Source organism: Entamoeba invadens (assembly GCF_000330505.1).
Source record: "Entamoeba invadens IP1 unplaced genomic scaffold scaff_1105074726103, whole genome shotgun sequence".
In the NCBI taxonomy this organism is placed as follows: domain Eukaryota; phylum Evosea; order Mastigamoebida; family Endamoebidae; genus Entamoeba; species Entamoeba invadens.
The window spans coordinates 626,965-654,307 of record NW_004443767.1 but is presented as its reverse complement, the minus strand read 5'-3'; the positions used below and the strand labels follow the sequence as shown (position 1 = coordinate 654,307).

Sequence of the window (27,343 nt, the reverse complement as noted above, 5' to 3'; positions counted from 1 at the left end):
CCACATTAACCATTTCGACTGCATAAATATCTGGTTGTTCTTCGTGCCATTCAAAAACTTTTTTCTTCTCAAGAACAGTAAGATATACCTTTTCTTTCTTTTTTTGTTCAAAAGCCATTGTAATTAAAAGATGATCTGGAAAAAATACAATACAATTCAATCATAGCAATGACAATGACAATATTGTTTTAAAACCTTCTGCTACTGTGTAATAACACAGTGAACAAATAGTTTTCTTCAAGGTTATCAACAGAAGACAATGCAGCATAGAGGCCGATGTCAAAAACGCACTTGAGTTGGAGGTGGACAAGAACCAATAAGCACTAAAAATCCGTGTGTTTTTTCACACACACAATGCGTTGTTTTAATTCAAAACAATTAGACAAATTTAAAAAATTCACAATATTATTATTTTTCTTTGTGTTTACACGTGTCATGTTTTTTTTTCAAAAAAAACAAAAAATACATTTTGTCATTTTTCTTGATTGTGGATAGTTTTACAAATTTCATTATTTTTTATTTTTTTGCCAGAAATAAAAATAGAAAAGAAAAAAAAAATTACACACCTTGGGAAAACCATTTTCATGGCTCCACACACCGATAGAATTTTTACTGTAATGATGAATTAACAATTATTTCATTTACAATAATAAATAAAAAAAAGGGTTTATTAATAGTAAATTTTTTGGGAGAATAAACCCAAAAGTTAAACATCACAATTATTTAATAACTATTGTATTATTTTTATTATCATAATAAAAAAGTTATAATTGTTAGTATATTTATATCAATTTATAGTATTTTATCACAACCCCACTTTTTTGAGTACATATTTTCATAAAGCCTTTATTTTTTATTCTGATATCTATAAAACTAAACAATCTAATATTATTTATTATTTATTATTTTTTAAAACAATTATACCAATTTAATAAATTTGTTATTCTTATAATCAACCTAAAAATACACTAAAAGAAAAATCAAAGTAGGCTGTCGGGCTGCTCCATACAAACGACATAGAAAAAAAATATAATAAAAGAACCATACAAGGAACCATGATTCCTTTCTCGTCGAGGATTGAGTCAAATAGGAAGAAGTAAAAAAGAATAAACAGGCAACAAGCAAAATTAAACAGAATGGAGTCGCACGCGAAACCACGCCGTAAATGCTGGATATGTACTTACCCGGGATGTAAAGAGCCACCCAAAACACGGTTTGTTTACCCATTAAAATAACTTCAACACTTCAATTCATCTCCAGATACAATTGTTACAGCCACACTTGGGACGCACACTTGCGTCACTTGAACGGCGAGAAAGACCAATATAAACGAATAAAAGAAAGTGAGCGGAAGGATGCGATGAAGTTATGTGAGATGTATGTGAGGTATGTCGAGGACACTTCGCGTGGGAAATTGTCCGACAAAAGTCCACAACTTCCACCGAACATATCTGATAACATGGAAATGACTGAGATGACTGAAATGAATTCTCCATTCATGCCACAAGTCCAAATGCAACAAATTCCTTATGTCATGGACCCATCCCTCAATTATAATGTTATGAACAGTGACTCGTTCAATTCTTTCCCATCAGATCACTCCCCAATGTCATCAAATAACGTATCATCTGTTAATGTATCATCCCCAATCGATCACTCTTCTACTTCCCCTACTGGTGTACAACAAGATTCACATACCAATTCAAATGGATCACAACCAAATACAGCAAATGCATCTGAAATCGCTCTGCCAGAGATACATAATGGCTTTCAGGTTAATACCCAAAACTACTTCTTCGATGGGATCAAGAATGAAACACCACAGAGTGGAAGTACTCAACAACAAGTCCCGTCTTTACAACAAATTAATACGGTTGTCCCAATCGCTCAAAACATCTCTTCGTTACAACCACCGCAAAGCCCACAAATCAATCAAATGAATCAAGTCAATCAGCTCAACCAAAATATTCAAGGCGATATTTACACACAACACAATTCTACAGACCAAATGTGGGAATACATCGCGTCGCCAGAAAACACACAAGTCGTCCCACTGACCTCCGACAATTTCATGCGGATGGAGACTATTTCGGAGAATCTAAAACGACTCCATGTGATGGGACAGATCATGGCAGAGAACGGATTTTTGCAAAGATCCGACGCGAGAGTGAAAGAGAACATCAAACCCCTTGTCGATTCTCTTAACACTGTTTTACAGTTAACTGGCACGTCTTTCAATTATATTGGAAAGCCTTGTGAGAACTTGGGATTCATAGCACAAGAGGTGAAAAAGGTGTGTCCCGAGTTAGTGCAAGAAGACGACAATGGAGAACTTGCTGTCGATGTCATAGGAGTCATCCCTCACTTAGTCGAGGCGCTTAAGGCTATTCACAACAACGCATCCTCCGAAACCCTCTCGAACAATGATAAATTTAGAGAGTTATCGAAGTCGACACAAGACGTTATGGAGCTTGTAGAAGTCTTCCGGTCGGAGGTGCAAAACAAGCTCGACGAGGAAAAGGAGAACAAGAAGAAGTCGATAGGGAAGATGTTGTTCTTCAACTTCTCATTTGGGCCAGCAATAGTGACTTTATTTGCTGCCATTTTCTTCACCATTTTCTCAATTTTTGTGGTGTTTTCATTACCCGAATTTCCGTTCATGTGGGGGTATTGTTGGTTCACGACTATCCTTTCTTATTTGTCGTTGTGGAATACTCGGGATGAGCTCATTTCTATGGTTTGTTCTCTCTTACGTCATTATAACACAGATGAATGACATATAGTGGAATGGGGGGTCTATGATACTCTACTTTGGACATAACAACTTTGTATCAGTGTACCTCTTTTTAATGTTAGCTGCTATTGGAGTAACAGTAAGTATGGTGATGGGAACAATTGTACTTATAGTGATGGTGGTTTATGTTTCACTGTTTGTTGTGATTGGAGGGATCTGCATTGTGATGCGAGGGATGTTACACTTGAACTTTAAAGTGATTGTATCGGTGCAAGTCATCTTTTTGGTGTGTGTTGTCATTGTGTCTTATTCACTGTTTGGATCACAGCCGGGGTATAAGTGCTACATTAACAACCCATCGACGACTAATTTCGCACTTGAGATGGAACTGAACACGCCTATACAGCGACAGACATTCTCTCCATTGCCGTGGAACTGCATGAAATATGAAGTGAAGTCTACACACCCCCTTCCTGCGGGGATTAAGATAGGGTCTGTAAGGACTGATGTGGAAACAGTCCCTTATTTGTATGGAACAGTTACTGACTTCTTCCCGACAACCAAAGTCGAGATGTTTCTCGAGTGTGCGTCATATGTTAAATTGAGGTGTGGTGTTGTTACTATGAGAAGTTTGTTGAATGTCATTGATTTTATTCATATTGATTAACATGTAGTTTGTGAAGGAAGAAACGAAACGTCTTGCGACGAGAATCAGTGCCAGTGGTGTGGAGGGGAGTGTAAAAACTCGTGTTGATGTAAGTAGGATCGATGTTGAACGACTGAGGGACTTAACTTTGTTTTTTGGCAACTTTTTAGTGTTTCTATTGTATTTAATAGTTAGATGTTAAGTTGTTTTACAATTCCTCATACCATACTATACCTTCATTTGCTCCTTATTTGACTCTCCTTGATTATCGAAGTCTACAAACTCTTTAAGAACACAAAGTCGTTATAAATATGGAAAAGAAATACTAAAAATGGTCTGAATTACATTTAATTAAGCATCTTGCTCATCATTTGTGACAGTTTGTGGCACATCTTCTTCTTTAATATTATCGTTCATTACTTCTTCTTCTTTGTTACTGTCAGTTTCTGGTTCGACTGGTTCTAAAGTGTGTTGATCTGGAGTTCCATCAGCACCAACAACATTCACTGGAGAAGCAATTGGCACGTCTGTGTTTTCTTCTTTCATTTCAATGCAATTTTCATGCATTTTGTCGAGCTCTTCTGGTGTTGGAAGTCTCTTGGCTAACGCTCGCTTAACTATTTGCATCATAGCAATAGTTACTATAGTATACAAAACAACTGCAACGAAGAGTAACCAACATCCACTCTCAAGATTAGCTTTGACTTCAAAACAAGTCTCGTGTCCCTCAATGAGTTGTTCCTCACCAAAGAATTTAGCTACAATTTCATCAATGCTCATTCCAAGCGCATCGATTTTGGCACCACACATGGGCTCCACCATGAACGAAGCGAACTGTGACAATTCTACAATCGCAGCAATTACACTGATCACAAAGACATCAATACAAGACCACGCATAAAACACTTCACATGCATGATACAACCAACTTTGGAACTTTCTCTGTAATGGCAAGAACCAAAGTGCAAAGAGAGAGACCAAGTGGAGTATTGGAATAGCAACAATCGTCAAGAAGTAGACAATTTGTGTAATTCTAACAGCAAAGCTATTTGGCTCTTTCGCAGCACCAGGAAGTTGTGTTCCAAGGTCGACCACTGAAAAGGTTCTTTCTGGTGATTGTCCCAATATCTTTAGTGCCCAGCCAGCAAGACCATTAAAGTCAAATGAGAATGAAGTGAGGAAGAATCCAGTCATCACCAATACAAAGGTAATAAACAAGAACACCGGAATGACTATTTTGGTAACAAGGAATCTGGTGTACATGAACAATGGCTTCCATGAAAGGCCTTCTTTGCCTTTATTATCTTCTGGATTGTGTTGTAAGAAGTTGTGAACTCCAACAACGACGTGAGAGAGGACTAGTGAGAATAAGGTGCCTAACAACAATGTAACGAACCCATAACATTCATCGACATACAAATTGATCTTAACAGGGTCTTCTACATTATCTCCATGTCGAATAGGAAGTGGAATGTTAAAGTAGAATGCAACAATCATCAACACCATGACATACGAATCGAGCATTGACCATTTTCCTAACGCATCTAAGACTAACAAAATGTATCCTCTGACCTTTGGCGGGACTATTTTAGATGGCATGAAGAACGTGAATAAAAGAACTGCAAGCTTTGCATATGGCCATACACCACTGAATAACATGATCAATATAGCAAGTGGGTAGACTTTGGCAGTCCACATATCTTTGACTGAATTCATCAAACCAAAGTCGGCGACTGGCAACACAATAGTGTTCTCATTGCCTATTGAAATATAAGCATTTACAGTAGCTCCAACGCCAGTGTTTGAAGTTAAGAAGAGTGCAATACCTAACAAGATGACAAATGGGATCACCACTCTTATGACTATATTTACTCTCGAATCCAAGAAGAGTGAAGCTCCTTCTGGGTCTGTTCGAGTCCATTGTTTACAGAACCACAATGGGAATGCTTTAAGTCTCTCCAAGAATGGTTTCTTAGTCTTCTCATTCTCTTCACATTCAGAAACTTTCTCTTGATCGGCAGTCTCTGTGCTCTTCTCTTCGGAATCAACTTGCTTTGCCATTCTCCATTTCACAACTAAGAACAAAATTGCTATGCAGCATATTAACAAAGAAAGAACAAAAGCGACACTAATAGTAGTTGCTACAACGGCTGTGTTGTACTCTTTGACTGCCATATCAGGGTCTTGATCACAACTCTTTCCTATATAACCTTCCAACAACGAGTTGACTGCATCTCCACCAAGACCATTAACTAACCCATTTAAAAATGCTGGAATGACTGGTTTGTATCTGTTGATGAAGACATCTGCAACGGAATTAATTATATGTTGTACTCCGTCTTCTATTGAAGAAGATGCCGCAGTCATCTTCAGAATATCCAAAGAAGTGTTCACCCTCAATAAAGGAATTCCAGTGCCATTTTGGAATAAAGCGAGTAAACAAGTGATGTTGGTGCATTGATTGTTAGAGTACTCTTCGAACTTTCCATTGGGAATAGCGACTTGGATACGTCCTTCTAAATAGTTGTCAGTGACTAAAACATACAAATTGCCTTCTTCGTGAAGCTTCTTCCCAGATGTGTTGATCATTTCGCCGTCAGCAGAAGCATTCATGGTGAATGAAACGTTGATTGATAACATTTGAAGGCCAGATGATATCTTCAGTTGTTGATCACAATAAGGTTGTGACTCACAAATAGAGACATTAGTCTCACTCTTTGTGTATCTTAAAGGTTCAAAAAACTCCATCTTATTCCAAGTGTTCAGCCCACTGATATTCAAGAATTTAAGACCAAAGTCTAAGGTGCCATTGATATCAGGGATGGTGATATTATTAAACTGAAGAACATTTAGAATGGTGTCAGAAAGATCTGCAAATGTGTCTTGTTCACCAAAACCAACGACAAAGGATCCTGTGTTCTTAGTGAATCTGTCTATCAAGTTATTCAACCCAAGTGAACTGTTTCCTCCAAACAAATAAGTTGAAGCCCATGAGATCATATCAAACAAGGAACTTTCAGTTAAATTGGTCATTCCATTTGGTACTGGAATTATTGTAGGCTCCATTCTTTCTAAATACACCATCACGTATTCATGATTCGTTTGGTTAAATATTGAAGTCAAATTGGAATCAATCATTTGCTCAAGTGTTGGTATTTCCTTATTCAAAACACTCTGTAAAATGGAGCTGACGAGATCCCCCAAATTGGTTGCAAATTTCAATAATTTACACAAGAAATTGCCTGTTGGACATGTTATCGCAATATCCATTTCATTGGAATTCAAGTCGACTTTCATGTCAGATTTCACAGTATCGACCAAATCATATCCTTTGTAATTAAAGGTAGTCATACTCATTCCAAAGTTCATTGAAGCGTCGTGTAAAGTGAGGTCAGCGACTCCAATATCGGTATTTAAATCAGAACCAGTTAATGTTCCAATTGCATGAATTTTTTCAAGAGTCAATGAGGCCGAAAATGATTGCGGGTTCTCTACATTGTCCACTTTGCCATCAATTGATTTCAATAATATTTCATCAATGTATAACGACTTGAAGCAAAACGTGGAACCAAGTACACTGCCACAAGCTGTATCGTTGAAGTTAACATTAACTTTAAATCCTGATAAGAAACAAGCCAAATTGCAATTGTCGTCAAGCTTTTTTGTAGCTTTGTAATTCAATGAAAGAACTCCAAAAATGAATGCAAAAAGAAGAAGACTCGCCATTGTGTTGGTGTTGTATGATCTGTGAGGGTTATATAGTTAACCCACCCAGGCAGGATAAACTACAACAGCTCCTCTGCCTGCCTTCGTCACATTAAGTAGAACACTTTTGAAATTCCCTCGCTTTTGTCTTTTCAAAGGTGCGAAATAATAGCGTAATTTTTTTTCAAAAGTGTAATAATAATTGTGTCCTATGTTTAATAACATGTAAGAAGGTGTTTGGAGTCATTTTTGGGACACAGTGAAGACAGCCATAATTTGAAGAGTCCAATTTTGGCTCAGAAATAGATTTTATGTTGTATTTTATTACGACGGCAAAATGTAGACTGTTGTATTCCATCTATAGGTTGATTAGAAATGCCCAAATTATTACATACAATCTGTTGAATTTGGTTATTACAAAGAAAAAAGAAAAATAATGATAGAATGCCTATGTTGAAATGATATTAGTAAACTTATTAATTTTTTTGCCTTTTCAATATCAACTGAAAAATACGTTCATTTCCCACATTTTTATCGTTTTTTTAGTTTATCATTTGTTACTGAAAATTCAAAAACTCCAAAAATCGTCAACGAAAGTAGGCATTTCCTCGATTTGCTCAAACTTCCGTTATATTTGAGTGATTTTATGATAGCCTTTTCTATCCAAAAAGGCTCGGTAATTAATGAATAGTAATCTAAACAATTATTGTTTGGTTTTACTATTATAATATAGTTTAAAACTATATAATAGAGCTACTTTTGATAATAACAATACCTATTTCTGTTTTTTTCAACACCCCCAAAACAACAAAATATCTAAAAACGGACCTGGTGCTGTTACCAATTTGTTATTTTACTTACAAGAAGGCATTTTTAAAAAATGATGCAATTTATCACACAGAATGAAATTAATAAACACATCAAGAACAAATCTGCAACAGTTTCGTCGTTCTTTGAATTCAATTACCATCATTTACGTCTTCTGTTTAAAAATTAACAACAATTAAAACTTCGGTATTTTTACTAAAATAGTTAATTTGTGGTTAAGTTAAATCAAAATAGTTTTTTTACTATTATTAACTAGACTTAATAACAAAGATATCTTAATAAAATTAAAACCTATTTTTTGTAGTTAATTAACTATTACATTTTTATTAGCAATTCTATTATATGATATATTATATGAAATAAGATTGGTTGTTGTAAAAGTGAGTCACTTAATAGTAAATAACTTAATATGACTTATTATTTCAATTTCTATCTATACTTAACAAAACCTCAAAATTAACAATCAAAATACTTACTTCATCTTTACATAAATCGCGACTATGTCGTTCGCCGACCTTCTCTTCAAGTAGTTTTTGTAGACAACGTAATATTCATCTTTTTCCAGTTTCATCGGCACTGGTAATAAGACAAGCATTTTCTTATTTGGTATATTCGCCTTTTTACACCCAACAGCCATTTCGTTACGTGTTCCCGGGCATACGACCATCCACTCACTCAACACATTCTTTTTTTTCAAGTACATTACATACACATCAACAAACCCGTCCTTTTTATACGTTTTGATAACTTCTTCTTTGAACTTATTCTCACTGAAAACACCATCGCCAAGGGGATAGACATAACTCAGCCCAGTCCCAGATTCCTCATTAATTAAACTCGACCACGTCTGTTTAACATCTACCCCACGCAACGAACAGTCGATTATCCCCATTCGATTGGGATCTCTTTTAATATGTGTCGCCATCTCATCGCCACTCAATTGGTTATTCCTCTCGAAGACCCACTGCTCGTCTCGTTTGCTTAACAATGTGTAACACGCAGGAAATATCTGCTTTTTGCGTATCTCAGTGTATTTCTTCGCAAATGGATCGGCCGACGCCTTTCTCTCCACTTGCATCACTTTTGTGTCTTCTCCTTCACTTTTCTCTTGAGGTATAACGGTCTCGTCTTCGATCTTGATTTCGTCGTTGTCTTCATTGATAACGCAGTCTTCGTAATCACTCAATTTCTTTAATTGGGTACATCTCTTCTCTTTCTTTTCCGACTTATTGTGTGGGCTTTCTCGTATTGGTTTACCACGTGCCGACACCGTGTCTTTGCTCGTCGTCTCACAGTTAATAGTGAAGCCACTTTCATTTCTCCCAGACACAGAAAAGAGTGGGAGTGTTGCGCGAGACTCTTTAAACAAGATTGGCTGTACATCTTCCATACCTGTTGCGTCCATGCACCCATCTTCAACATTAATAACACCCTCGTCTTGTGGGAGTGAAGATATTTCTTTTGTCTCGGTGATACTGGAGTCGATGATATTAATACTTTTTGTTTCTAGTTCACGTTTGGGATCTTCCATGTTTGGTGTTTCAAGTTCCATTGGAGTGACTTGCCGATTTGGCTTATCAAATGTGGGTTTGCTTTTCCTCTGCATTTGCTCGTTTATTTGCTTGTCGATCTCGGCAAATATTTTTTTCCTGATCGCAGCGTCTTGTTGGTCTTGTTGAATCACTTTCAACTTTTTGGCATCTGCCCGCATTTTCTTGTCCATCTCAGTCTTCTTCTTCAGTTGTTTGTTGATTTCGTCAATCATCTTTTGTTGCTTTTTGATTTGTTGTTCAAACGTGGGCTGTTGGTCGCCAAGCATTTCAATTTCCATCTCTTTGGTTTCATTGTTATTGTCAACGTCCTCTTTATCGTCTTCTATTTCAATGACTTCCTTCTCAGGGGTTTTATACAAATCCAAGATGGAAAACCTGGCTTTACTCGGTGCCTCAGGAAATTTGATTTCAGTGTATTTGTCGGCAGTTGTGGCCTTTACTGGTTGCTCCATTTCTTCTTCCTTTTCATTTTTTGTTTCAAAGTCCGGAGACGCAATCAGTCGAAGGTCTGCCTTCTTTTGAAATGTGAAGGTCAAGTTGTTTCTGTTTCGCATTGCAAGGCGGTGGGTGTCAGTTACAAATTTCTCCTTCATATCAAGCAAATCGCCTGTGTCCTCCTCCTCCTCCGAGCTGTCTTCTACTTGATTTACGCCTCCATGTGTGAAGTAGGGTTTTGAATAATTATGTTTAGTGTTGCGCCAATAGGGGGATTTCATTTTTTATTCAAAGTTTCAATGAATGAGAATTAAAACTATGTTTTATTAATTATTATAAGTAGTCGTATAGTATTTCGAATAACATAATTGTATAAATAAAGGAATAAATAATGGTATTAGACTCCTAATTATAAAGCAATGAGAAAACTGTAGAACTTCGACACTTTTTTGTTGTTCCCTTGAAAACAAGATAAACAATTCACTCAAGCTTTATGGAAAGCCAACGCTTTCTTAACCCCTTCAGTAGTCGGACACACATATTCTTACTTAATTTTCAAGAATTAGACAACACTATTCAGAAAATTGAAGCACAGATGGTGTACTCACAACCTTACCCAACTCCTCTTGAGCTTAGTTTGTTTACTTTTAATTTTAGTTCCTATTATATATATCATATATACTTCCATAGTATTAAAGTGTTACTCTAATACCCAGTGAGTGTTACTCCCTTGTCTAAAGTACAACTGAAACACATTTCATTTGTACTCGCAAAATATGAGAATGTACATCTAGCTCTATTACAACTCGTACCCTCTGTGTTTCAAGAAGAATCACACTTTTGGGCTCGATACTTTAAATTGCTTTTCGTGCTTTCTAAAAGAGAAAAGGACTTTCAGAAATTCATCCACACCCGAATCGTGGAAGATCCAACACCACAACTTCAACATGTCTTCTACTTAAAACGATTTTTGCTAAACACAGAGAACAATTGGGGGAGAATACCAACAACATCAGGTATCCCATTTCTGGCGACCGCAAGTAACTGCTATGAAGTGCTTTTAAGGGACAACTCTCTGACTTCGACATTAATCAATTTGTTTATAAAAGATGGTGAAAAGCCCGATAAATTGCGTCATGGCTTATTATCCAAGAATGCAAACGAAAATGTAGAGTACAGAATATGCGACTTTATGCACACATTATACGAAACCTTTTATGTTGATCTTTCCTTTGTGCAACCCCTTGTATCAACATTATTAGAAGTCTATGATTTTGAAAGAACGTATTTGATATGTCAATCATTTCTATTACGAATGTTATATTTAGGAATATACCCACTTGATTGTATTCAATTTGACTGTTTGATGTTAACACTGAACTCTGTATTAGAAGAGAATTTCCCATGTTTTGTGAAGAATTTGAATGATCATGGGGTGGATGTGTCGACGATGTTCGAAGATATACTGAACTCCTTATGCCTTCCCCTTGCAAAGAACATTAATTTGGATAACAAAATGTTACTACTTGGAAGTTTATTAATATATGGATATCCACTTGTGATCAATGTGATTATCAATACACTGAGGTTTTGTGACTCGTTTCCAATGCCTGACAATACGGTATTTATTGACGCATTTACTAACAACTTTGAAAAGATCATCCAGAGGTCTTGGTGCAATGAACTACCTCAACATTTGCAATTCCACTATTTCATATCTATCAACCCAAAATTCAAGTATCACTCATTCTTCGATACACCAGTCTCATTTTACCATTTACAATGCGTGTCGCCTTCGGTACTCCCGAATGACATGTTAAGTGTCGATCAGGCGAGCACGTTGAATATGTTCTTGCCAACAAGAATTGCATTTACTGATTTGGAGGTGATTTACTCTTCCACTACAGATGGCTTCTCCCTCAGAAATTTATATTACAAATGTGTTGCTAGATATCCTCTTGTTGTACTCATTAAAGCAGAAGGCAAGATATTTGGTGGGTATGTCCCCGATGAACTCTCCATTTGTTCAAAGTATCGAAGTACGGGAGAGACCTTTCTCTTCTCTTTGACTGACAAGGTGAAGTATTCATCGACATCAAATAACAATTATTTCTTATTAACAGACGCTTCAAAGTTTTCCTTTGGTGGTGGGAAGTTTGTTTATAATTTATACTTAACAAGTTAATTACAAATAGTGGCGTTTCTTCATTATCACTTGACAGAGACTTATATGGTGTGAATTACAGAACACCTACATACAACAACGAACCCTTTTTGAAGTGTTCAACTTTTATCCCAAGCCGCGTGGAAGTCTGGAGTTGTACATTTCCGTCTTCTGTTCCATCCTCTGGCGTTAGCAGTGTTTCTACAAGTGTTTCTTCCTCAGCAAGAACTTCGATAGACATGGAGTCTTATTGATTATGTTTGTGTGTAGTTTATTCTAGTTCAAGTATAATAAATATATTATAAATTATAATAAAAAAGTAACACCTAAAAACAATAAATGAACAGAGCGATAGCCGTCACAGAACTTACTGCTGTCCTTGTATCATGTGTTTCAACAGTCGATTTCTTTCATCTCCCATCTTCTTAAGTTCTTCAAGTTTATCGATGACCTCCTGAATGTTTTCATTTTGGTCGTCTGAGTCTTCCATATCGTCTTGGTCTTCTTCGAACCCTTGAGAGTCCTCGTCGTCGACAAAGTCCTCTTGGGCACCAAAGTCTTGAACAGTGATTTTGTCGTTGTTCAACTTGGAACTCTGCACGGTGTGTAAATAAATAGGCCCCGATCCATTCTTCTGTGTGGTATGTCGACACGTTGTAATACCGATGTTACCGGTGTATCCCTGGCACTTTTTTGAAGGGAGGTTACTCTTAGTGCCATCCATCTGTTCGTCAAAGGCAAAGACGTCTTGTTCCAAATATGGAGGGTTGTACTTAAGCTCTTCAGAGTCATCTTCCACCATAGGGGTATCCATAGGGGTGACTACTAAAAGAGGAGAATAGACGTTTTTGGGCTGTGGGAGAGAGTACGCAGTGGTTGGAGACCATCCGTATGAGTTGTTTGTAGGCAAACAGTTTTGCAAGACGAAAGGGACGGGGCGACAGGGATTGAGTTGTTGTTCGGTGAACTGTACGGACATTGCTTGAGGAAATGTGATCATCACAGTTCGTGGGGTTTTATTAGGAAGACGAAGAGAAGGAAGACTCGCCGTCAGAAGACTCTTTCCTTTTCACAACGCTCATCATATTTTTATCATTCTTTTTCTTTCTTCTTTATTCTTCGTTTGTTCAGTTCTTCTTTTTTTTTTCAGAAGAATCATCGACTTGCCTATGATTTTGCGGCTTTTTGTAAACTTTTTGTTCCTCCGTTCGTCTCTCACTCTTCCCATTATTGTGTTTTCAACTCATTTTACTACCCATTTTTAACTGTTTTTACTATATTAAACTAGGAAATGGTAATTGGTATCGATTTGAGATTGTAACGTATTTTCTCCGAAGACCTTTGACGTTGTTTGTTTATTATTTGTGTTATTTTTTCATCTCAAATTTGCCCGTTTTTTGAGAAATAATAAGCTAAATTACAATATAAATTTTATTGAAGTTTTTCTTGTACTATTTTGGGAGTTGAGAATTTTCGTGACATTGACTTCATTGACATATATTTGACTATTTATTCTATAATAAAAATATTACATAATTTTCAACTCTCATTTTACAAGTAAATGTTTGTTAAAATATAATTAAATATAATATAAATTTTTCAATAAAAAAATATAAATAAATAAAAAATTATTTATTTTAATATAACTTTTTTTTTTAATAATAATAAAAATGTCTCACAAAAACTATAATAAGCTATTACATTTTGATTTACATTATACAACCATTTGATCAAATAATTTTTTTTCATTTGCACAAGTGGTTTTTCTCCTCTTTTTTTGTGTTTTTTTCTCTCACGAAAAATAAATATTAAAATAAACTACAATAAAAAACAATTATTTTGTTGTTTTTTGTGGAATGTTTTTTCAAATTAGAAACCAATATAATAGTAAAATGTTAACATAGTTTAATATATATTTTTTTATTTATAACAATATAATGTTATTTTTTATTTATATAATCAAAAAAAATTATATAGCAATAGAAAGTATAGTATTACTTAATTAACAAACTTTAATATTTTTAAATCCAAAAATAGAACTAACCAAAATATATATTAAATTATAGATTAAAATAATTATAATCAATAGTAAATTAATGTCAAGCCGTCTCTTTCAATATGAAAAACAAGTCCTCGATAAGCTTGTTGAACGCCGACTTTGGTAGTCTGTTGTTAGGCATAAATGACTGTCTAAACCCATTAGGAACAGTGGTATACTTATTTTGAAATATCAATTGCATGTTATTGCAGAATGAAACAGAGTCAATAGCGTAGAGTTCTCTTAAGACTAAGCTGCACTCTTTTTCTCTTTCCTTAGTGTATAAATGGACAACGCTCTCGAGACAAGATAGTAATACTTCTGGTTGAACGACTGCTGCCGTGACTTCTTTATTATTAATAATTCTTACTAAGTTGATACACAACGCGTGATACGCCCGTTGTTCTGGAGTGATTAACATTGTCACGTGCCATTTAAAAACTCCTTCAAATATCTCTTTAGGAATCGTCATAGTTCCAAAGCAAGCTGCAATATATTCAATAAGATCATTCGACACACTATTTGCACTTTTCATCGCTTGGTCTAAAATTGGCACTGAATTTTTCAAAAGTGTATCTCTAAGCATTTGTGTCGAATACACTGCATCTATGATCTTCGACAAACACAATATGAAGCTTGCGCTTTTTGTGAACGAATATCCTTTCCCAATGATCTGAAGTGAGTTAATCAAAAATGGTTGTGCATGCGCCTGAATAACCAAATACATTCCTCCAATGACATCACAACACTCGTCGATCCCTCCCTCATTCTTAATGTTAACCAACAACTCCAAAAGTCCATGTAAAACCTCGGGGACTTGTAATTCCAAAATAACAGCGGCGATTTCCATTCGGAATTTCGACCGGTTCAGTCCACTAAATATCACACCCATCAACCACAGTCCTGTCATCGTTTCATTATTCACACTCTTTGCAATAACACTCTTCCTCACTACATTAGCTGGGACGGTAAATACTTGTTGTAACAGCTCATGTGTACTATCAGACCCAATAACATTACAGAACGTGTTGATCAATTTTGAAAATTGTTTCTCATTCCCTTTTAATTTGCCTTGCACAACTGACTGCACAACACTGTCATACACCGTTTTCAATACCCCAACTTTGCTTGCCATACAGACAGGACAGCCATGTGATAGCCGCATTAATGCACCCGCCACCTTCTTTCCCAAGATCGGGTGTCCAACGTATTTCATGAGAAACTCAACGCAGTCCGGAACAACTTGTGGACATTCCTCACCAAAGAACCTCGCGTACTTCCCAATTGCTATAATAAGACTTCTTGTAAAGAGCACTGGGATTTCAGGTTGTTGTGCAACATACTGAATACCAACAGAAAACAATTGGATGAGTCGGGACGTACCAGGAGACATCACCAAATCTTCACTACACGCATCCAATGCTGCTATAATAGGTTCTTTATTCGTGTTAACCCCCCACAATTGTATTAAGATATCTATCGAAGCTATATTGCTCAATGTATCAACGCATCGCCGTAACACAACATATGGGACATTTTTACGAAGAACTAAGAAATCAACCAATTCCTCACCGTTCAAGCCACGTGTGTCCAAATGGATTGTCACGACTTTTTGGAACATTTTGCGTGCAAAATCAGTCAAAAATTCGTATAACAAAGCAGACTCTTTGGCTCGCCGGGTGCTTGGAGCTTGTAATAATGCAATTGAAGCGTCACTGACGCTTCGGACGACGTCTTCGTCAACAGTGTCTGCTGCTAATACAAGTTGATTCAGATGTTCATTGATTAATGGAGCATATTGAGACTTGACGTACTGCAGCAGGTCCATAGCAAACAACTCTGATATCTGGAAGAAGCACGGCAATGGGTTTTGTGTGATCATAGGGGTATACTTCACAAATTCTTGCATTACCCCAATAGCCAAATTCATTATTATCGCCTTCTCTTGGTCGTTTGGAAGTCGTGAATTCTTCTCTGTCAACTTCTTGAGAAAAGCCTCAATAACACTTGATGATATGTCCGAATATGGAGATCCTAACTGCTTCAAGAAAAATCCAATCAATGTACTTTTCTGGAAGACTTCTAATGATAAATTGGTACTATTGATCCACTCGACTACACATGCACCAGCCTATGCAATGAACATTTTTCATTTAAAAGATATTATATTTTATAGTAACAAACAATTGGAGTCAGTGCGACATTTTGCGAACAAACGTTCACAACAAAGTCGAATATGGATGGTGCCGTCTGGTTGATGACCTCTGCAAATTTTGCTCTCATTGAAGTATCTATCAAATCCATTTTCTCTCCTGCAATAGCAACTTCGGTGAATAAAGTGAGTAACAACGAGTTGTTCTCCTGTGACACGGGAATCTTTTCTAATATCCCTAACACAAAATTGTTCCACGTGATGTCCTGTAAAGCAAATGCAACAATAGAAAGTGATATCTGTTTGACCAACAATTTCTCATTCTTGAACTCGACAATTTTAGCAAAAACAAATTCTTTGATCTGTGGCAAGAGCTCTTTTGGTATGTTGGAGTAGTTATACATCAATTTCTTTTGCAGAATCATAGCACCATAGTTCACTTTTTCGATGAAGAGTGGGTCATTCCTTGGTGTCATCATAAGTGATTGAAAAAAGTTGAATGACTCGGGTTTCTTTAAGAACGCAGCCAACCCCGCGCTCGCTTGTGTTTTCATTTCTGGAGATGACCCTGGTCCAAAAGCAATTTGGATGTATTGTACCAATTCTTCCATTCCTATTCCTAGTTCTTTTTCTCTCCTTTAAATAGTCTATTAATGAACTAATAGTTTTAATTCAAAACTCTAGTTTATATATCAGAACATTTTCATTATAATTTAATTAACGAGCTTTTCTCAAACTAAAATTAATAAATAAGAGCGTTAATAATTAATGTATTTAATGTGCAAAAAACAATAAAAAAATAATATTAACTCGTTAATTATTTGTTGCAATAGTATATACAAACTATAAATAAACTAGAACCAACACCTATATCACAACTGACTAATTACACGTCTAAAGAACTCGACACACTCTTGAGACAAGACTTCTTCTGGCGAAACAGTGTCCTCGGAAGTTCTCATTGTTACAAAATCAACGTCAATACAATCGTCACCTTTTTTCTCAAGACTTTTCTTTGTTTTCTGTGAGCTCTTCTTAATGACGGGTATGTTTGTATTTAATAATTTCAAAGGTTTTTTCTCAGTGACTTCGGGTGGAGCGTCTTGAATGATCTCGGTGATGTTATCCTCAGTAATTATCTCTAAAGATGGTCTTGTACTATCTTTCGAGCGTCCAAATATTGATTCAATGTTTTCGACTTCTGAAGGCTCTTTCGATGATTCGGACCCTTCTTTGTGCTCTTCCAAAGACTCTTCGTTCAACGAAAAGTCATTGCACGGTTCGTTCTCGTTAAGATTGAAAGATGGTGTGTGGTCATGTTGCTTCTCTCGACGTGGAGATTGTTCTGGAGAATTTGTTGACAAAGACGACGAACTCATTAGCTTCTCTTCTTTTAATTCCCAATCGTTAGTTGGTTGTGGAAGTGCTTCTTCTTCCATTTTTGAATTGTCAAAGACCTCTAAAATTGTACTCTCACTTTGCTCCTCTTGTTTCTTCTCCTCTCTCTTCTCAAAGATGTTAATTGGTTGATGTGTGTCTTGTTGATTTTCAATGTCCGTTATAGTGGTGGTGTTATTACACGTCAAAATAGGTTGGGGTTCAGGGATATCTAATAACAAATCCTGGAATTTGTTTTTGAAGAAGGCCAAATCCTGGATCTGTTGTGGATCATTCTCCACATCGTCAAGAAATTTCTGAATGTCCAAATCATCAAACATTTGCAGAAATTGCTTTCTCTCTCGTTCAAGCCCTTCCTTCGTTGCGGCCACTTTCGCGATCTTAAGTAAATCAAATTTGTCGTGAAACGGCTTTGATTTATCATCGCCAAGAATCCGATAGTTGTCAACACACATTTTGAGGTGTTTTAATTGTTTCGTCATATCCAGTGCAACGTTTCTTGGTTTCATGTTCTCGTCGCTTTTCTTCCTTCGTGTATAACATTTTCCACACATTTTGGTTTGTCTTCCATTTCGGTGTTCCATCTGAATTATTTCGGTTTTGTATTTATACGTCCAACTTTTAATTAAAATTTAGTAAAATGTAACTATTAGTATGATTAATTCTTGTTTTTTTCTTGTGATTATTTTTTTGGATTCGGTATAGTTATTTAATAATAAATATATTATATAAATGGTAGGAAAAAAAATTGAGTTGTTTCTCCATGAAATTACTTGTGTGTAACTTGTTTGATTTTTTCTACGACGAAGAAGAGGCGGAAAAAATTACATTTTTAACAATATCCCAAAAAATTGGAGACAACTCAACTCCCCGTTTTTTTACAATACAAACAGAGGTAAAACAATTTTCCCACAAAATGTTATTTTAGGAAACCCTATTTGTACATTTTTAAGTGCAAAGGTGTTCAATGATTATTATTTGTCAGCATTTCAACGTCCTTTTTACCTCTTGTTTTGAAAGGGAAAACCCCTCTTTATTAGAAGTAAAATGACTGTTAAAAAGAGAAAAAAAGCAGTTTGTTGCTCACAACAATTTTTACCAAAAGAGTGGAACGTCAAAGACCTTCTTTTTCTCATCGAGTGACTCGACGAGTGGTAGTTACCATTTTCCCGATTAACACAGAACATTTTACTTATTTAAACAAACAACTCGAAAATCTGTTCTTCAAATATTCAAAAACTATAAAATAGTTTGCAACCCAAAAAGCGTCAATAAAAGCACTAAAAAATTCAATCATTAAATGGTCTTGATTACTTTTACAATCAACTACAAAACAGAATATGGCCAAAAAGTACAAGTTGTAGGGAATATCCCAGAGCTTGGAAATTGGAATGGTGGTATTGATTTGGTTCCCTATGAAAACAATATATGGAAAGTGACTGCAATAGTCCACACCTTACCTTTCGAGTACAAGTTTAAAATAGTCGAGAGTAACACAAACAAAGTAATTAGATGGGAATTTTTGGAGAATAACACTAATAGAATGTTTTGCTTGAACAAACAAGCAGATCAAATCGAACTCGAAATCACTTGGGAGCGACCTGAAGATACAAAACAGACCATAACAATGGCTCGAGTCCTCAAAAGTGCAATTAAGAAGTCATGCTCCAAAGATGTCCTCTAATTTAAATACATTCGATTTGTTATTTCCAATACTATATAATATACTATATAATATACTATAATATACTATATATTAATAGTATATATATTTAATATTAAGTATTAGATATTAATTAACGAGGTGTTTCTCATTAATATCCTCAATCACTTCAATATACTTCAAATATAACCAACTTAATCTGTTCAATGACATCTGTGTTGTCGAAACGAAATGAAGGAAACCTAAAAAACACCAAACAAGATCACTTGATGAAGATCATAGCAATTATACTACCCACACCGATGAAGAGACAGACACCCATGATTGTCAATAACATTTTGTCGGGGCCCCTAACCTTAGCGAGAACCCCTTTAATTTTTTCATTTGTTAAGTCGAGTCGTTCATTGGCGTTATCGACTTTGTCTTCCAAAGTGTCGAGCTTATCTTTTTGAACGTCGATTTTTTCGTTGATATTTTTTGCGATGTTTTTGACGTCCTTGACGCCCTCCGCGATTTTGTCGAGTTTTTCGTCGATTTCTTTATCATTTTCTTTCATCTGTTTAAACCTTTCGTCGTCTTCGATATCTGGCAGTTCATCTGTTTTATATTTATCGAGGCCATTGACTGTAGGCATTCCTTTCTGAACGTCACCCATTCCACTTCTTTCTCTATCCATTGCTTGTAATTGTTCGATATGTTGTTGAATGCATTTGAGTGATTCTTCTTCAATGCCAAGTCTCTCTCGAATTTTTGGGTCTTTCTATTGAGTTAATTATATTAAATCATTGAATAAAGTAACCAATTTGGCAATAGTTTTATTACTAGTAATACACTTCTGATACAAAAACAAACTTTTTTCCTGTTTTTGTAGACATCACTCTCATGATACGTTTTTAAATCTTCGGCTCCTGCTATTACCTCTTTCATCCCTTTACGAATCTCAGTGGATACTTTCACAACTTCAACTTTATCAACGTCGGGAAGTTTCTCCATGTCAGCGCGTTTTTCAATGTTCGTTTTGACGTCGGTGATTTTCTTTTTTAACTCATGACGGCGCTTGCCAAACTCAGTTTGTTCCTCTTGCTCCTCGGAAGTCTTTTCTTCTTCACTCTTCAGTTCTTCGTACGTGAACCCACAGTCTTGTGCAATGAAAGTCAATTTCCTGGTCAACGCGTTCATTCGGATATGAAAATTTAAAGTTCGTCTTCCAGTTTTTTTCTTTGAGTGCTTAGAGACGGTTGTTTTATTGTATTGTATCTCTAATATTCGGGAGTTATAGGACTCTTTTTTACACGAGTTTCTATGTAATTATGAGGGAGGTAAAACAATCTATTTTTATATTCATTTCCCGAGTTTGTAAAGAGTAATTCATTTCTCGTATTTCGGGTTAGTACTCTATTTAAAGCTTTTTTTAATAATTTTATATTTATTCTTTGACTTACTAATACTTCTAGTAAAAAACAAGTTGAATACTCAAATGCTCCTTTTTTAAAAAATTTTGAAACCTGAATAAATGGAATTTTTCTTTAAACACAAAAATATTTTTTAGTGTCAATATTATTATATTATATTAGTAATATTATAATATTTTAATAATACATTTTATTTTAATACATTTTTGGAAATAAAAATAATTGGGCCAAATAAATTAAGTCAATTGTGTTGTTTTGCTAAAAAATGTATTTTACATCAACAATACTATTATTGAGGGCATTCCTTGTATTTACTTTATCAACTTTTTAAATTTCTAATAACCAATAAATCATCAAAAATGTTATTAAAATGTTATTATTGTTATTTTTGTTTTTTTGGAAGAATTAAATGATTGGTCAGTATTGAACTAGATGTTATTAATAAAATAAGTTATTATTTAACTTTATTCAACCATTCTTTTTTCAACCAAATTGATAAAATAATAAAAATATATATTTACATATAGTTAATCGTTGGACTTGTTTTAAAAAATAGAATAAAAGAAAACAGAATGTTTTCTTTAGTCCCGTTCTGGCAAGACTATTGTGAGCAAAACCGACTTCAGTAGTTGTCAAAAGAATTAAAAGAATAGTATTCACAATGGAAGTTGCAAAAAGAAAATGAAAAGAAGATATGAACTGCAAAAAGAACTGTATAATTAAACATGTCCACCAAGCATAAGAAGGTTTTATTGAAAATGATTTTGATTGGTGATTCTGGTTTGTTTTTTTCATACGAAACAATACATTGACTTGATAGGTGTCGGCAAGTCAAGCTTGATGAATCAATTCATCGAAAAAACTTTTACTGCCCAATACAAGGCGACCATTGGAGCAGACTTTTTAACAAAAGAGGTTTGAGGAATAGGTAGTTACTAGTAACTAATAATATCAATAGATTAATAGTATAAAACTAATAATAAGGTATCTATTAATGGTACTGCAGTGACTCTTCAAATTTGGGACACGGGTTTGTTGAAGAAATCAATTGTAACACTTTTTAATGAATAGCTGGACATGAGAAATTTATGAGTTTTGGCGCAGCATTCTATAGAGGTAGCGACTGTTGTTTGTTGGTCCTCGACGTCACAAACGAACAATCATTCAAGTCCCTCGACACTTGGAAAAAGGAGTTTTTAAATGGGGCTAATGTCACCAATCCAAAAGACTTTCCGTTTGTTGTATTGATTAATAAGATGGATGAAGACCCATCAAAACACACAGTCAACGTCAACGCAGTCAAACAATGGTGTGAAAACAATGGAGCTATTCCTTATTATGAAACATCTGCAAAGACAGGCCTTAGAGTCGACCAAGCATTCTTAGATGTCGCCACAAAGGTTGTTCAATCAATGAAAGAAGTGACCACGTTTGTTTCTTCTTTTGTATTTTTATTATACTATTATTTAATAATTAATATATTATTATAACGGTGTTGCGATATTCACTAATAGCGCTCCTTCGGGGTCAATCAACATTGAAAACACCCCTCCTCCAAAGAAAGAAAGTGGGTGCTGCTGAATTTGAATTTATCTTTTCCTGGTGAAATCTTGGTTTAATAACTAGTATAAATTATAATATAAATATTATAATATATTGATATATGGGGTTGTTTTGAATATAATTCAACTATGATTTTAATTGTTTTTTAAATAAAAATATAATTTGAGTAATAAAAAGAAAGTTATTTAAAAAAAACAATAAAATTTCAGACAAATTGCCAAGAGTTTTTTTTTAAAGAAAAATGCTATTGAAATTGTTTTACAAATGTTATTGTAATTTGAATTAGAGTTGGTGGAAAAAAGTCCGGCTCGATAAGATAAACTATTTTTATAATAAACAACTATTTGTATTTTGTTTTTTTATTATTATTAAAATTCAAATTACAAACGAGCCGAACGAACAATTCAATTAAGATATCGAGACATGCTTTTTTAGTCCTCAAATCCCGAAATTGTACTTAACACAAACGCAGTTTAGGAACTTCCTGTGTTGGTTCTCAGTCTTTTTTAACATTTTGGTTCATTTATATGAAAGGTTTTACTGGTTTTTACTGTTTGAGGCACTGAAGGAGCGACAATTACTTTTTTAATTTCCACGGCATTTTGTGGACCCACATAAACGATATTTTGACAATTGGAATCGGTTGCTGTAACAAACCCGCTGCCTCGAAATGCAAAAATATTTTTTTATTGTGCATTGTGTAGAATCGACTGAATGTTGTTAACCAATCGATTGGTTTGTGCTCCATCCCTTTGAGTAACAAAAGTATGTAGTTTACGTGAATTTTTCTTTTTTCAATCAATTCACTGTAGTAATTCATTTGTTTTTGATTTAGTAAAAAGAATTGAGCACTTTGCAATTCAATTTCAGTTTTTGTATTTAAAATATCAACTTTGTTTTTCAAAATAACAAATTCATTCATCACGAGTTCAGTTTCTTTTTCCATATATAATTTTATAGTTTTATCTTTTTAATTAATTTATTTTTAATATTTTGTTTTTTTCGAAAAAACAAAATGTTTTTCATTTATAATTAACAATATTATATTTTACTATAGTTAAATAAAGAGCCATACTTTTTTATCGAGCCGGACTTTTTTCCATCAACTCTACAGGCAGTGAAGTGAAGGTATAAATTTTCAATTGAATACTAAATAAAAGGGTTTTGAGAATAATACAACAATTTTACGTCATATTTTTACTGTTTTTTCGGGTTTAAATTTTTGGTCAATAAAACTAAAAAAAATATTTTGAAAAAATTTAGACCCATTTTTAGATTATTTTTAAATTCGACTTTGCTGAAAAAATAAGTTGAAAAATAAAATTGAACGAACTTAAAAAATAAATTGAAGTCGAAAGGAGAAAAAGGCAAACACCAAGCATTAACTCTTGTTAAAAAAGAAAACAAAGATTAAATATTTTTGGTGTCATATTCTACGTTTGTTATTGTTATTTTTTCATTGTTTATCCACTTATTACATAAATATTCAAATATTAAATTTTATTACATCATCTTTAAGATCTTTAATTAATGATAAGTTGTGAGTGTGGTTATTGGCTATTGGGCTAGCTGGCAAAAAATAAACACACTTATCATCTGTTTGAGTTGTGATGAAGCAGGATTTGTGAAGTTTGCTTTGTTGCCAAGTTTAGTTAAGTGATGGTTTTTTATTGGTTTATTCGCTTCTTGGTTTATGTGTGATTGTTGTTTTTCTATAGTTTTTAAATGATTAAAATAACTATAAAATATAATTTCCAAACAAACAATATGGTAACAAGATAATCAAAATGTCAATAATTATTATAATAATAAGGACAAATTCGGCTTGTTAAATAAGGGTTTTATTGAGAATGACAATTTCAGCCAATCAAAATAAAATATTTCGTGATAAGAAAACCCTTAAATTTAGTATTTAATTGAAAATTTATACCTTCACTTCACTGCCTGTACAATAAGTTTTGATTGAAACGGTAATACCATATCAGTCTTATTTTGTTTTATTTCAAATAAAAAACTCTAAAAATAAACTACTTTGTATATTTGTGTGAATTTCACACTTCTTTACCATTTTTAAACATTTATTTTGTTAGTGATAAAACCAATTTGTCCCTACAACTACTCAATCCAAAATTTCAAACTGAAATAATTAATTTGAATGTCGTCTCTCGAACTTCCCTTTATGATGAATGTGTTATTATATATCTCTGATCTCCGCAGTCTTGAAACCTTCATCACTGTATCCAAAAAGTGTGGGACTGCCGCGTTTTCTCTGCGGACCAATCCATTAGTCGATTTTCAAGACTTTGTATATCACCCACCACACAACATGACAAACGATAAATACAACGCAATGGCAACTACATTCAAACGTTCAAAAATACAAGCATTCATCGATTTACTCAAAAAACTGTTTCCCAATTTACAAACACTGTTGTTAACACCAACACAATTGGTTAATTGTCGTGATGACCAAATGTCCATGTGTGACCAAGTGGTTTTGTCATACACAAAAACATTGAGTCAATACTTTAGTATCAATTCAGTGATCTACACAAAAATAGTTAACGCCAACTTTGAAATTCTTTCATTTACTAAATTTAATGAAACTGCCGAGAAAATGGAGGTGTGTCGCATTCCACAAACCTTAATGTCTGACATCGTTCTTCAATTTAAACGTCTGAAAACGTTGATTGTTGTTGAAACACACAAAGAAGAGTATTTGCGAAAACAGAACATATCATGGGAAACGTACTATGAAGTGTACAGACAATTAATACAAAAAGGTGTTCATGTTGTGATACTGTTAAATATCAACCACACCGAAATTGAAGTCTCAACTCTTATTAATAAGTACCCGACTTTAATGTTCGGTGTCAAGCGTTGGAACTTTACAACTCAGTTCATCAACTCATATGACGAGTTTCCATTACAACAGAATTCACCCGCTGATTTCTTTAAAGATCCTCTAATAAATTATCCATCACTCGCTAATTCATATTTTCTCCCTTTAAAAATCAGTGCTTTTGTATTTAAAGAAGGTAGACATACAAACACTTATTTTATTAAAAAAGAAACTAAGCCGGAATTCGACTTTAGAACATTTGACCATTTGGAAGAACTTACAGTCGGTGTTTTACCAAAGAAAACGTATCTACCAATATCACTCAAATCTCTGACGTTACTCAATAGTCTAAAAATGGTTGGTGTCCAAAATCTCTGCGAAATTCATTTGGAACGATTGGAGACTTATTCTTTTGATAAAAGTTATCGCGATATCCCGACACTCAAAACACTTGTTTTGAGTAAGCCACCAACCAATTTCACAGTACCACTTCAACTCAAAGAAGTAATTTTGAGAGGAGAAGTAGTCTCTATTAAACTCAACTCGGGACTGGAACGACTGACTATTCCGTATACTCCCGTGGGTACTCTTTTCCCTAAAAGTTTGACATATATTGAGGTGAACCAATTCTTGGATTCAATGCCTTTGGCCCATTGGAAAGAAGTTGTTGTGAACAAGGAAAGTGTGATACTAGGAACTACTCTCCCCCATTGTGTGACTAAATTAACTGTCGGCTTAGAAAAATTGAATACATTGGACATCACTCGATTAACACGACTGGAATACCTTTGCTTGATTACAAATGATTTGTCAAAAGGGAGAATCATAGCACTTCCTGCTAACTTGGACACCGTAGAAGTCTGTATGAATAATTTGAGTGAAGGGTCTGTGGATGGAGTTAGACAAGAAATTGGAATGATGTTCAAAAACACTGAGCATTTGGTACTTAGTGGGCAATTCATAGACTCTTTGTTGACCTTCGAGTAACTGTATTTGTGTTCACGCTTGAATGAGCTTTCGTTATTAATTTACTATATTTGTGTTATTAGTAACACATTATTAACATTTGAATGTAAACGATATCAACTCGTTTGAATGATTTTTTGTTCGTGCAAAATATGATAAATATTATAGCTTTACATCAATAAATTTATAGTAAAATGTTATAACGAAGTATCATTTCCGGCAAATAATTACAATAGAAGATAAAGAACTTCAAATAAATATTTAATCAAAAGTGACATGTCAGTGGCTGAGTATTCACTTGGTATTTGTGTGTTTAAAAGTCTATTTGGGATCCGAATGGTTGAAACGGTAGTGGAGAAAGGAACAAAACTTCCAACCAAGAAAAGATACACTTTTACAATATCACAAGACGACCAAAAAACAATTGGTTTTGAAATGTACAAAGACACTGTTATCCCTAACCCAAATATGCTCGTTGGAAACGCAGAAATCTCAATCCCTTTCTCGCCCAAAAAGGGAGACAAAGTCATTCTGGTGATCGAGATGAAACAAGACGGTACTCTAGACTTGTCCGCTACTTACCCAAATGCAACAATGGTTTCTAAACAACAAATCACTCTCAAATTGACTAATTAACTTTTCATTAATTTATAGTGTTGAATTCTACTTGACCAATTTAACTATATATTAGTAGATATATAATTATAATAATATTAACTCGATTATAGTTTATTTTATAACAAATATACCATTAAATTATAGTTTGTTTCAAAACAAGAGGAAGATCTTTAAAAATGAAGAAATGAGCCATATCAAAGCACCACCTCAAGACTGGGACGTGAGAACAAAATTGTTGATTGGCGAGGACAACTATAAAACAATTCAGACAACACGGTTTCTGTTAATTGGAAACCACCCGTCACTCTCGTTTGTCTCGGAATACTTAATTCGGGCTGGTTCTTTGAACCTCCGGATGTATTACCCCGAGATGAATAAAGATGACAGTGTCTCCCTTCACGCGTTCAACAATGGAGAAAATGAAATTACCCAGCTGAAAGCACTTAACCCCACTGCTTGTATTGAGTTGTGTGAAAAACCCTACGACCAAATATTACTCAGGGGGTTTGCTGCGGACCGTGATGTTGTTATTGTCGCTTGCGGCGATATACAGAGTGACGTTATGGCGATTTCAGTGTGTGCGGAATTGAAGAAAAAGGTCTTTGCGATCATTGGGGGTAACGGCA

General features: G+C 34.6%; 13 protein-coding genes across 13 annotated transcripts; 7 read left to right on the top strand and 6 right to left on the bottom strand.

Annotated features, from left to right (window-relative positions):
• Window positions 1-1,136: 1,136 nt before the first annotated feature.
• On the top strand, window positions 1,137-3,488 carry EIN_253270 (hypothetical protein; the record flags this gene model as incomplete). The annotated part of the gene is made up of 4 exons (XM_004261786.1): window positions 1,137-1,213; window positions 1,261-2,737; window positions 2,784-3,363; window positions 3,409-3,488. The coding sequence occupies 4 exons, from the start codon at window positions 1,137-1,139 to the stop codon at window positions 3,486-3,488; spliced, it is 2,214 nt and encodes a 737-aa protein (XP_004261834.1).
• A 243-nt stretch (window positions 3,489-3,731) lies between these two features.
• EIN_253260 (hypothetical protein) lies at window positions 3,732-7,106 on the bottom strand (the record flags this gene model as incomplete). The annotated part of the gene is made up of 1 exon (XM_004261785.1): window positions 3,732-7,106. The coding sequence occupies one exon, from the start codon at window positions 7,104-7,106 to the stop codon at window positions 3,732-3,734; it is 3,375 nt and encodes a 1,124-aa protein (XP_004261833.1).
• A 1,279-nt stretch (window positions 7,107-8,385) lies between these two features.
• On the bottom strand, window positions 8,386-10,182 carry EIN_253250 (hypothetical protein; the record flags this gene model as incomplete). Its single annotated transcript, XM_004261784.1, has 1 exon — window positions 8,386-10,182. The coding sequence occupies one exon, from the start codon at window positions 10,180-10,182 to the stop codon at window positions 8,386-8,388; it is 1,797 nt and encodes a 598-aa protein (XP_004261832.1).
• A 212-nt stretch (window positions 10,183-10,394) lies between these two features.
• Window positions 10,395-12,319, top strand: EIN_253240 (hypothetical protein; the record flags this gene model as incomplete). The annotated part of the gene is made up of 3 exons (XM_004261783.1): window positions 10,395-10,536; window positions 10,618-12,055; window positions 12,097-12,319. 3 exons carry the CDS (start codon window positions 10,395-10,397, stop codon window positions 12,317-12,319), a joined length of 1,803 nt encoding a protein of 600 aa, XP_004261831.1.
• Window positions 12,320-12,432: 113 nt separating this feature from the next.
• Window positions 12,433-13,044, bottom strand: EIN_253230 (hypothetical protein; the record flags this gene model as incomplete). Its single annotated transcript, XM_004261782.1, has 1 exon — window positions 12,433-13,044. The coding sequence occupies one exon, from the start codon at window positions 13,042-13,044 to the stop codon at window positions 12,433-12,435; it is 612 nt and encodes a 203-aa protein (XP_004261830.1).
• A 1,120-nt stretch (window positions 13,045-14,164) lies between these two features.
• On the bottom strand, window positions 14,165-16,866 carry EIN_253220 (hypothetical protein; the record flags this gene model as incomplete). The annotated part of the gene is made up of 2 exons (XM_004261781.1): window positions 14,165-16,234; window positions 16,288-16,866. The coding sequence occupies 2 exons, from the start codon at window positions 16,864-16,866 to the stop codon at window positions 14,165-14,167; spliced, it is 2,649 nt and encodes an 882-aa protein (XP_004261829.1).
• A 261-nt stretch (window positions 16,867-17,127) lies between these two features.
• Window positions 17,128-18,207, bottom strand: EIN_253210 (hypothetical protein; the record flags this gene model as incomplete). Its single annotated transcript, XM_004261780.1, has 1 exon — window positions 17,128-18,207. The coding sequence occupies one exon, from the start codon at window positions 18,205-18,207 to the stop codon at window positions 17,128-17,130; it is 1,080 nt and encodes a 359-aa protein (XP_004261828.1).
• A 746-nt stretch (window positions 18,208-18,953) lies between these two features.
• Window positions 18,954-19,337, top strand: EIN_253200 (hypothetical protein; the record flags this gene model as incomplete). Its single annotated transcript, XM_004261779.1, has 1 exon — window positions 18,954-19,337. One exon carries the CDS (start codon window positions 18,954-18,956, stop codon window positions 19,335-19,337), a length of 384 nt encoding a protein of 127 aa, XP_004261827.1.
• A 241-nt stretch (window positions 19,338-19,578) lies between these two features.
• EIN_253190 (syntaxin-73, putative) lies at window positions 19,579-20,495 on the bottom strand (the record flags this gene model as incomplete). The annotated part of the gene is made up of 2 exons (XM_004261778.1): window positions 19,579-20,076; window positions 20,169-20,495. 2 exons carry the CDS (start codon window positions 20,493-20,495, stop codon window positions 19,579-19,581), a joined length of 825 nt encoding a protein of 274 aa, XP_004261826.1.
• A 958-nt stretch (window positions 20,496-21,453) lies between these two features.
• On the top strand, window positions 21,454-22,309 carry EIN_253180 (GTP-binding protein YPTC5, putative; the record flags this gene model as incomplete). Its single annotated transcript, XM_004261777.1, has 5 exons — window positions 21,454-21,508; window positions 21,549-21,643; window positions 21,713-21,758; window positions 21,800-22,157; window positions 22,243-22,309. The coding sequence occupies 5 exons, from the start codon at window positions 21,454-21,456 to the stop codon at window positions 22,307-22,309; spliced, it is 621 nt and encodes a 206-aa protein (XP_004261825.1).
• Window positions 22,310-24,446: 2,137 nt separating this feature from the next.
• EIN_253170 (hypothetical protein) lies at window positions 24,447-26,120 on the top strand (the record flags this gene model as incomplete). Its single annotated transcript, XM_004261776.1, has 1 exon — window positions 24,447-26,120. One exon carries the CDS (start codon window positions 24,447-24,449, stop codon window positions 26,118-26,120), a length of 1,674 nt encoding a protein of 557 aa, XP_004261824.1.
• A 255-nt stretch (window positions 26,121-26,375) lies between these two features.
• EIN_253160 (hypothetical protein) lies at window positions 26,376-26,735 on the top strand (the record flags this gene model as incomplete). Its single annotated transcript, XM_004261775.1, has 1 exon — window positions 26,376-26,735. One exon carries the CDS (start codon window positions 26,376-26,378, stop codon window positions 26,733-26,735), a length of 360 nt encoding a protein of 119 aa, XP_004261823.1.
• Window positions 26,736-26,901: 166 nt separating this feature from the next.
• On the top strand, window positions 26,902-27,343 carry EIN_253150 (hypothetical protein; the record flags this gene model as incomplete). The annotated part of the gene is made up of 1 exon (XM_004261774.1): window positions 26,902-27,343. A coding segment is annotated over one exon (442 nt), but the record flags the coding sequence as incomplete, so codon positions are not given.